The 11,008-nt window shown below is 32.7% G+C and overlaps 1 protein-coding gene across 3 annotated transcripts; it reads left to right on the plus strand.

Annotated features, from left to right (window-relative positions):
• Nucleotides 1-327: 327 nt before the first annotated feature.
• LOC106108089 (RE1-silencing transcription factor-like) lies at nucleotides 328-10,492 on the plus strand. 3 transcript variants are annotated; one of them, XM_013289172.1, is made up of 24 exons: nucleotides 328-596; nucleotides 968-1,138; nucleotides 1,219-1,344; nucleotides 1,844-1,958; nucleotides 2,056-2,158; nucleotides 3,717-3,943; nucleotides 4,241-4,338; nucleotides 4,695-4,764; nucleotides 5,016-5,071; nucleotides 5,148-5,202; nucleotides 5,692-5,870; nucleotides 6,371-6,437; nucleotides 6,520-6,617; nucleotides 6,899-6,996; nucleotides 7,207-7,393; nucleotides 7,716-7,825; nucleotides 7,947-8,019; nucleotides 8,287-8,468; nucleotides 8,811-8,949; nucleotides 9,090-9,173; nucleotides 9,353-9,413; nucleotides 9,564-9,685; nucleotides 9,949-10,027; nucleotides 10,287-10,492. In XM_013289172.1, the coding sequence occupies exons 1-24, from the start codon at nucleotides 444-446 to the stop codon at nucleotides 10,358-10,360; spliced, it is 2,727 nt and encodes a 908-aa protein (XP_013144626.1). In that variant the 5' UTR covers nucleotides 328-443; the 3' UTR covers nucleotides 10,361-10,492. The 3 variants fall into 3 exon arrangements, with proteins under 3 accessions (XP_013144626.1, XP_013144627.1, XP_013144628.1); XM_013289173.1 differs by having other exon boundaries at nucleotides 5,692-5,777; XM_013289174.1 differs by having other exon boundaries at nucleotides 5,692-5,705.
• The last annotated feature ends 516 nt before the right edge of the window (nucleotides 10,493-11,008 follow it).

The following is an 11,008-nucleotide window of genomic DNA, read 5'->3' on the forward strand; positions in this document are numbered from 1 at the left end:
ATATCTAAAAAATGGGAAGCATGATTTTTTGGCTTTATGTTAGGTACTTATGTGTAAATGTTTAGGACTTTGACTACCATTTATGAACACAATGCTTTATAATTTTGACCATTGACTAATGAATGATGAATTACGCTTTTAAATAGGTTTTGCCTTAGATGTTATTTGAAAATTAAATTCTGGGGGCAAAGTATCATCAAATATTCATCGTAATTAACAAATAAAATTAACTCCGTTTGCGTTATTTTGAAATTACGCTAATAATAGCCAAAGAGAATATGTTTTTTCTTCCGTCCACTTGGAGCGCTGTTAAGTTTTCATACCGCGTCCGCAAAATGTAGTGGCGCTGCTAGTCGCTGCCGCTTTAACAAGTGAAACATTTCTGTTGTCGTGACGAGGTTATGTTTTATGTGAAAGTATACTTTGAGTGATTCAATATAAGAATGGAGAAAAGAAAAGAAAACTTAAGTGCCATGAAAGTTTGCAGATTTTGTTTGGCTAAAGATTCTTCGCTGGGGAGTCTGTATCGCAGGCATCCGCCATCTAAGAAAACTGTTGATCTTCCTTTAAAAATCCTATCATGCGTCTCTGTTGAGGTAATTCCAATATTTTAATGAATTTAGAAAAATGTTATCCGCATTATTTTCTTTTCTAATTATTGTTGTATGTTTTGACGCCAAAAAATAAATAGAAGTATTCCTGTCTACTTGGCATAATGGCGCCGATTGTTATTGATAAAACAAAGACGTAGACAGGCATTTAATGATTGTAATGGGGTTTTATTTATATTCTTATTAATTTTTAAGTAAAAAAAAAGTTATGTCACCCTATATAATTGTGTTTCTGCTCTACAGCTAGTAATTTAATTTATAAAATACATTTTGGTCACACAAAGCGCCACCTAGTAGTCGAAATGACATATATTAAAACCATATCTGTTTAAAATGAATATGCTCATGATTTACAGGTTTTCCCTTCAGATCGAATGCCACCATACATTTGCAACCAGTGCAAAGTTTTCATGAATCTTTTTTACACATACAAACAAATGGTGCGCCAAGCTGATGAGAGAATACTAAAATTTACTCAGAATGGAATGGCATTGGAGCCTATCTCTTGGCCAACATCACTAATCAAAGTAATGTATACTCACAATAAAAACTTAAATAGCGTTGTTGATGGAAATGATTAAATTAAATAATAAAATCAATATTTTAGGCCTACCAAAGTTCAACAGATCAAGAAATAAAAACTGTGTTGGAAGGTGGTGCTACAGTTCAAATCAGCACTCATAATATATCCGAGAGTGAAGAAGAAGAGGAAGATGAAGATAATGATTTTAATGTAATAGTATAACATTAACATGCTTTAAATTTATTGTTATTCCGAACAACATAAAATAATAATAATATTTAAGATGATATCCAAAAGCAATAAGAAATAACAATTATTTGATAACTGACTTGACTTGACTGACTAAATTTATTAAAATTTTAGGCACTGTACCTGTACCATACAAAATTTAAGAAGCTTGAAATAGTTTTGAGGTTTCTTAATTTTGTATTGTATAAACTCTTAAAACTGCTTGGAGAAATAATCATAAATTAATTAGTTATAAGTATGTCATTAATAAATTGCAAAATTGCTTGAATTACTACAATTTACTGCACAGTTTGTTAAAAACTATAGCTCTATGTCATCAATAACAAGTAAGAAATTAATTTCATCACCATTACCAGCTCACTATACATCCCCAATGAGGGGCTCGGAGCCTACCCTAATTGGGATGGTTAGGCCAGAAACTAATTTATTTTATTGTTACTTGAATATGTCATTGCAACAGGTTGGTGGTGAAGGTTCTGATGATGAAACCAAAGGTGACACAGCCTGCATAAAACTTATCAGCAATAAAAATAATGAAGACAGCCCTAAAAATGTCATAAAACAAAACATTAAAGGTAAACATAAAATAATTACTATTAAGTTTTTTCTTTTTTACTATAATGTATTTCTTTTCTAAAATATATTATAACTTAAATTTTAATTTTTTAACAGGATATACAACCATTACCAAACAGACAAGACCTTCGGAAGAAGATAAACTGTATTCGTGCAAACATTGCTCCAAGAACTTTACTAAGTTCCAGCATTATACAAGGTATTTATGTTTTTTATACTACATTGTAAAGTAATATGCCCATACCTATAAATATAATAAACTTTGTGTGTAAGTAAAATTGCAAAAAATCTTGTTTTTTCCAAATTTTACATGTATTTTTGCATAGTTAACAAGTTTTAAAATTAGATCAGACTGTTGCAAAGCTTCATTGATCCAGGGTCAGTCCTTAAGGTCTGATTGTCTGGAACGACTGTACTAATTTTAGTATGACTTGTCAGGAAACTAGCACGTGGGAATATTCTAGGCTTTTTAAAATTCTGTGTACAAAATCCCCAGCGACTGCTAATATATTATATGAACAATTTTTTTATCGAAATAGATTCAATTTGCTAGTGTTCAAACTAGCATGTTAAAGACATGGAATTGTGAACAAAACAAAATTTTCCAGCTACCTGAATATGGGACTGAAGTAAAAAATATTTAAATCAGATTCAAAATTCATGTTGCAGATCTTGTCTAGATTTACATAATGGATGTAAATCAAAACTGTAACCGTATGTTTAGCATTGTTAGTGTAACCTGTCTATAATCTTTAGAATCTGATCAGTATTGAAGGGGAGGGGGGCAAAGGATCTGTCCAGTAACAGGGGGAGGGAATAAATTATCTTGCAAGTGGTCCATAGTGTCATTTGAATTTTGATTCGAGTCGCAGTATCATGTAAGATCAGTTTAAATTTTCATAAAATATGATTGCTTAGTAACAACAGGATTTTTTAGAAATAGACAAAATAGTTTCTTTATGTTTTCGGTTATTATTAGGTTATTTAATTTAAAAATTTAAAAATTGTGAAATTTAATAATTGGTGCAGAAGAATATGTAACAAATAAACAAATTGAAATAGTGACAATTTCAGCTTAAGTTAGTAATTATAACGATCGTATTATTAAATGAGATGTTCTTGTTTTTTTAGATTCACTTTTGTAATCGCGGTCATAATTAAATTAATGACAAATAATAATAAAAAAAAACATTGTAAATGACATTTTACGTCACAGAAAATTTTATTTGTGTAAAAATTTAAATAATCCACAATGCATTTAATATAAAACATAATATTATTTAGGTGAAGCGCATATAAACAATTAATAAATGTTCAGTGGTGAATTGACTGATAGTTTACGGAGGTAAATTAGGTAAATAATTTCATTCAGATATCGATGATTATGACGTGGTAAGTCCGGCGAATTTCACCATGCATAAGATAGCATCGCGTCATTTTAGCGGCTCAAGGTTGGCTGCGAATTGTCCCCTCATCCCCCTCCCATTATCCCTATACCATAAAAAGTCTTTCGTGCTATCCTCAGACTCCGAATATATGACTTCCCCATTACAGTCATTCCGTCATGGCCAATCTACAATTGGCCAGTACAATTAAGATGGCCAGTCATAAGTTGTATGGTGCAAACCATAGTGTTCAAACTATGCAAGTTATTATTAGTCCAGTCATTGAGCTTTATTGTCTAACTGTACTGGCCAGGTGTCTACTGGGCAATAAGGAAAAACGTGGAAAAGAGTAGGCATTGTGTCATATTTCAGACATCTTCGTATAAAGCACCGCGAGAGCGTGCGGCGCAGTACGCGCGGGCCGTTCGGCGCCACGGAGCAGTTCCGCTGCGAGCAGTGCGAAGACGCGTTCGGCTCGCAGGACGAGCTGATCTACCACTCGGCGATACACGCCACGCAGAACCTTACCTGCCCGCTGTGCCAGGAGAAGTTCCACAACGTCGATGCCGTCACAGCGCACATCAAATCACACGTCAACGGTATAATTTTTCTAAAATAAAAAAAAACACTATGGTTTAAAAACTTAATGCTTTAGTCATTTCTTTTTACTTTTTTTCTAGGCATGCCCTAGTTTAAAAAATTGCATTGAAGCGTATTGATTTTTATAACCATCTTTTAATATGTAAAATCGATCATGTTATTGTTTTAAAAACAAAAAAGTATATTTTTAATTGTGTAAATCGGAAAAAGAACTTATATAGTTCTTTTTTCATTGTATCTGTGTTGAATAAATATTGAAGGTAGACATGAGTAATGAATTAATAATGATATTTCAGGTGTTGAATTTATGTGCGACTTTTGCGAGTTGGTGTTCACTACAAAAGAAAAATTGGAGTCCCATCTGGTGTCTGCACACGAGGACGAATTCAACAATGTAAGAGATAATCGAGTAAAACCTAAAATAACTCGTTTTGACCGACTTCCCAAAAAAAGAGAGAGTCAATGTTAATTCATTACTTAATCATTACTATACTTTCAATTGTCAATCAAAGTAATATTAATTGTACAATATTAACATAACAGCTACAATAAGGGAGGTTTTCTATTTTCAAGGAATTATTTCGTTACTTTTTAGAGTACTGTTTTTTTGTAAATATATTGATTTTAGTGTATTTTGTTTGGAAGTTGGTTTTACAATATACCTTTGCTAAATTCATTTTGAGTAGGATCTATGTTTGTGGTCGCTGTGACAGATATCTAAGATGTTTCTACTGTAATGTTCTTTTATAGGAACTAGGACAAGACGACTCGTCGATGGAAATGGACCCTGAAGAAGAGGAAGATGATAATAGTATCAATGGTAATAATTTTTGTTATTTCACAAGTATTGAGTTTTCATTTCAAACATCTATAAAAAAACATTAATATGCTTTCATTGTGTTTTTTGAGAATAAAAACTTTATAAAAAGTTTATTCTTCTTAATATTATATTTGAAATGTTGAGATTCCCTATATTGTTATCGCTTAGTTAAGAATAATTGTATGTTCTTACTTGACTCTTATCATAATTTTTTAATATTGTAATTGTATTTCTTATATTTTTTTTTCCAGTTAAAGACGAAGGAGATCATATGCTTATAGAAATTAAGAAACCAGATGAATATATGGTATGGATTTGTATTTTATGTAGATGATGATAAAATATTCTAAGATATAGAATTGATATGTATTTATGTATTTTAGCTGCACAACACTACTGCTGATTCCGAGGAGAAGGGAGATAACAGTATTTCCGAAGGTGGGTTGCAGTCATATTATTTTTAATCTGTTATAAAATTAAGTGGGAAAGTAATGTTTAAAAATAGAGCATACAAATCTGTAGTCTATTTGTAAATAGGAAGGAGGAATTTGTATGGGTTAATTGGAAAATGGAATAAAAAAATCTATTTGTCCCCTTATTATTTAGCAAAAGTAATGCATCTGCAACATATTTTTTTATTGCCATCTAATATTAGCTGTCTCGCTTCCACATATGCTGTCATATTTCCTTGAAATCTACTAGTTTTCAATTCAAAAACCCATTTTTATACTTACTGCTACTATTGGTTGTTTCTCGTTGAACTGATTCGCATACCCATCTTAGATGATTCCCAATTCATTCGCTTTGGGTGGATTGATCTTTAGGTCGATAGGCCCCCAACGGGAAACACTCCTACGTTAGTGTCCCTTGTATATTGTAGAAGTGCCTTCATCAATCGACTAACCATAATTAATATTTATTTTGCAGAAAGCGAATCCGAGGTAACATACACAGAGTTGTCGACGGTGGACACGTTAGCTATAATAAAAAAGGACTTGATGCCCAACGTCGAGGTGAGGCCCGCGCGGCCGGCGCGCCCCGCCGCCTCACAACCCTCACAAGCCTCACAAGCCTCACATAGTGAGCAAACGTCCTTGATTTCACAAGTATGCGCTTTTGTATACCCTGGGACGGTGCTTTGGTGATAAGGCAATCTTTAAAGGCTATATTATAATATATTTAATTTGAATTTAAAAAAAGTTTAGAGCATTGGTGTGACAGTTGCACACGTCCTGGTTCTATCATTCCCGACATTGAAATATAGTTAGTCTGATATCTTGGTGCTTCAGAAGTCAAGCAAGTTGTTATACAGAACTCTATTATGATGGTAAATGAAATCAGTGATGCAACCTGCATAGTCTAGGCTCCCTTAACTTAAAGTAGGCTTAGTGGCTCGCCCTTCAGTGAGCATAGAGAGTAAGAGGATAATTTGAAATTTAATTTCACTATTATATTTTTTCCTACCACTGAAGGCGAAGGGCTACTTTAGATTGATGTGCCAATCCATACAAATAACTAATTTAAAAAAAAATTAAAAAACCTCCAAACAAATGTAAATCTTATTTGATACAAATTATATCATTTGTTTTATATTTATATGTTATAGATTGCGACTGTTGTAAGAAAAAATTCGGAGAAAGGTAAAGAAATTCAATCACCGGCTGCAGATACAGGTTAGAAATAAGCTAAGATTACTAATGCAATTTCAAACATTTGTAGCTTGCATTTTTTTAAATATGTAAAACCACTTTTCAGAAAAGAAAGACAAGCCTGTTAAAGTTGACAATGTCAGAGTGAGCGCCAGTAACAAATCTCTGCAGTTATTGGAAAAGGAATTGCAAGAATTGAAACGGGTAATATATATTTTTTGCTTTATTAGATTTACAGCAATATGAGTTAAGTTGAAAAATATTTTTTTAAGTCCTACTTGTAGCAATATATTAGAAATTTTTAGTTTATATATTGTCTTCTGCCATTTTGTGACGACGACCATTTTGGATCTTTAATCCTGTGCCGTACTATACAGGAAAAGTGAAGGGAGGCGGTATTAGGCATTATTTATAAAAACCGACATAGTCAATTAGCAAGCTAATAGACATTTAAAAAAACATTTCTTGTTTATTTAATTTTACAGACGAATAATACAAGGAATGAGACGAAACCTGTAGTGAAACCATTGGACTCTATGCGCGGTAAACGCCCGGTCATTCACACATCAACACCTAAATTCAGGTAAGCTTTCATAGTACTCTACTACTACTACTAAATAAAAATACAAATGTATGGATGAATATTTGTCACTAGGTAACTCCAAGACAACTCTGATGAAAATTTGAAAGAGATGAAGATCTAAAAAAGCGTAAAGCTTACCTTATACTTGAAAAAGTTTCCGTTTGATTTATTTACATTTTTCATATAACTTAGTAACGATTAATGTTTCAGGCCGTCAGAAGGAAGAGTATCAGCGATTATAAAAATGCCATCAGTAGAGAAGAAACTGCCGGAGCGTCGCATCATCACCAAAGAGAACAAGGAGCCCAAAGAGAAGGAGGTGAAGGAGGTGAAGGAAGTCAAAGAAGTCAAACTTAACACCACCAAAGAAGACACGGAAACTACAGCTACACCAAAGGTATAGTTATCTTCAAACAATATAGCAGCTCGCAATTGTGCATTGCACAACACGAGCCCTCGTAAAGTTTGAATATTGTAATACATATCTTTCAATATTTTTATTGTCATTTACCTAGTTTGATGGACCTTGATGTTTTGGATTTATTTATGAAAATAACTTCTTGAAATATAGAATCACTAATAACAATAACATTTTCAATAGTTTTGTATTGCATTAAAATTGTAATACACTGAATTGAAATATGATAGATAAATATTAATGGCAAAGCCAGGAATTTATTAAAAAACTGAAATGTTTCTATATTTTTTTTTAATTACAGAGTGTTATCAAAAATGGAAACAATGAGAAAGCCCAGACAGAGGATGGCGTGATACGTCGCTCTACCAGACCCTCCAAGATCAAAGACTACGCCAAAATGATAAGGGACAGGTAAAGTTTTATCATTATACTCTCTTATTTTATATCTATGAACTTAATTTGAATAGTAAATAATATTTTATTAAAAGTTATTAAGGAAAGAAGTGGTATATGTATAATTTGAACATTTAAGGTCGCTCGAAGATGATGAAGATGAAACCGAGGAGTCGGATGTTGAAGAGGAGTACAGAGAGAAGACTCCTGAGGTTAGTGCTATTTGGACACTAACTGTTGTTCACAATATATTGTGCTTTACTAGCCTTTTCTAACATTACTATTACACTCTTTTTTATATCTTTTATAACTGGCAAGTTTTACATGTTGATGGTATTCCTGGGTTAAACAACTAAAACTATTTCAACAACTTATATTCATTCAGTTTGTATTTATTGCTAGAGTGTTTAAAAAATCCTAGCATTATTAATATTTTGATCTACCAATTTAAAAAGTAGCATTGTTTTAATTCTTTTCAGAGGACGCCAAAGCGTAAAACTGTAGTAAAAGGTCCTGCCAAAATGATACAAACTACATTAACGACGACTTCGCAAGGCAAAGTGGTGCAGGCAGGGCCCGCCGCGCCCTCCCCGCCCACCGTGCTCGCCACCGCGCCCAGGAAACGAGGACGACCGCGCAAAGACGCCGCGATAAAGGAAATGTAAGTATGCAACAAACAAAAAAGGCATACTAAATTTTTGAAAATTCAATACGGTACAAGTTGATATATCTTAGAAAAAAATTAGACTAAAACTTATCCAGTAAAGTCTGACAATCTTATCTGCCCCAGTAAAGAGAAACTAAAGCACACAAGCGCCATCTGGTAGTGTAGGGCCACAAAGTTCTTGTCATGTTTAAGATCGGCAATTTATCAGACCGTGACGGCTTAAGTTTAACTTATCTATAATAGCTCACTAGCAGTGAATTCTTTTATACAATTTCCTATCTCCATGAACGTTTTGTTAAGTTTTTAAATTTCATAAGTACCTTATACAAATTACAGTCCAGCGAAGGTGAAAAAGGAAACGAATGAAGAGAACACTTCGAAATCTGTAGCAGACGAGTCCGTAGGGAAAGATACAAGTGTTGCGGAAGAAAAAACAAGCACAGAAACTAAAAGTAATGTGAAGGAAAATACTAATGTAAGTACTAAAATCAAATAAAACTCGAATATGTTCACAAACATAGTCGGAATTATAAGAAGGAAAAAAATTTTTTTTGAATAAACTACAAAATACTAGATGTTTTCTGTATGGGTTTTTAGTGCTTTTTTTTTCTACAGATTGAAACCAAGACACAAACAACGGAGCAACCTCAAATACCCGCGAATTTATTAATGTACACTATGGGACAGACATTGAAAAAGGTAAGCTGTGATTTAATTACCACGAAAAAATATATTGCAATTCTATATATTATGGTCTAAACTATAATATAAAAATCGTGACGCTTAAAAAGTCTTATTAAATTAGTTTAAATATGCAAGAAGTTATAGTGATATATAATTTTTCAATATTTTTGTAATAATGTACTATTATTTTCCAGGTGCCGCTGAATTCTTTGCCGCCGGGTGTCAAACCAATACCGCTACCCGCCAACGCTAGACGTATATATCTTTATATTAAAATAAAATTGGTCCTAAACCAAACATACTTTTAGATTACTATTGTCATTAGGAAAAAAACTTGCAGACAACAGAACAAGAAAGTATAAAATCAACTTTCCCTTAGCAGTTAAACATTTCTTTTTATTCCAGCGTTGGCGACGAGGGAACTCTGCGAAATGCAAATTGGCAAGAAAATGGTGAAAGTACAGAAAATTGTTATGACCAAAGCTGAAGTTGAGGCGATGGCGAAGAAAGGCCTCGTGGAAATGAAGGTATAATAAATGCAGAACCCAATTAAGTTACTTTAATTGATTTAAAGTAATATTTTGTCATTTTTACCAACAAAACTGCGACTTAAAATGTAGATTTGTTTTTTTTAATTTAACCAAGAATATAAAATTCCTCGCGATATTGCGGAAAAATATGGAACTAACTTTTTACACATTGTAAAATAATGCCGGAGGTGATTGTAGCGGCACAAAAGCAGAATATGGATATACTTGCTTCTTCAATAATCTTTTTGATTTTTTTTTAGGATGGCACAATGGTTCTGAAGCAAGGCATCAAACTACCGACAGCTACAGACCCCGCTGTCATCAAATCTACACTAGTTGGTAAGACAGGTATCATTACGCTTGTGCTTCATATCAGAGTAGGGGACGCTTAGGAAGGGAAAATATCCCTTTTCTGACCGTCCCCCTCCTCCGTCGGTAGGCAACAAATTTTGCGAATGTCTAAGCAGCGATCTATTCGCTATTACGCAAAAATTCCAGAGGCTGATTGCTCATTATATTGCTTTATAAGCTCAAATATAGCTATTCGCTGCATTTACTGGAACCTATTGGATTAAATTTAAAAAATTCTACATTACAGATGCCATAAAAGAATCTCCTACGAAGAAAGAAAAATCGGTTCCAACCAGATGCGATCTGAGCGACGAAGCTTAAATATATACAAATATATATCCTCATAGAGAAAACATTGCATGTAATTATTGATATCTATAAGATAGTCGTAAACTTTTATAAGTAACAATTAGAATAGTTAATAATTTCGTATATATTTTTTTTTCTCCTAGGTATAAAATGAAATCTAGTTATAATGGTTTTAATTTTATAAACTAAGACGATAAAGTAAATAGTACATTATTTACGTTATACCTAACTGTAAAATATTTACAGAATATGCAATTTTGTGACACAATCATGTTATTCAAAATTAAATAAAACAGTACATAGTACTTTGTGTTTTTATTAACTCCTAAATTCATTTTTATGTTTCTAGTTGATTTATTTTTACCCGAATTATGAAAATTATTGTCACTTTACGAACAAAATTACAATATTTCGCACACATTTCACAGTATTACGCAATAAATTGATAGAAGCAATCTCAGGCCAGGATTTTAATATTTTTGTTGAGCTAAAGTAGTAATTGATTCAAAGAGATAATCCTAACAAAAATACCCATTGGTATCGAAATAAAGATCACCAACACATTTCAGTTGATTTCTACATTCTCCCGCAGCTTATGGTAATTTGCGCAAAGTTAGTATTTTTTAGGTCGCAGACATCGTGAAATAATTTATCACAGCG

The sequence above is a fragment of the Papilio polytes genome, unplaced genomic scaffold (genome assembly GCF_000836215.1).
Source record: "Papilio polytes unplaced genomic scaffold, Ppol_1.0 DF821845.1, whole genome shotgun sequence".
Classification (NCBI taxonomy): Eukaryota; Metazoa; Arthropoda; class Insecta; order Lepidoptera; family Papilionidae; genus Papilio; species Papilio polytes.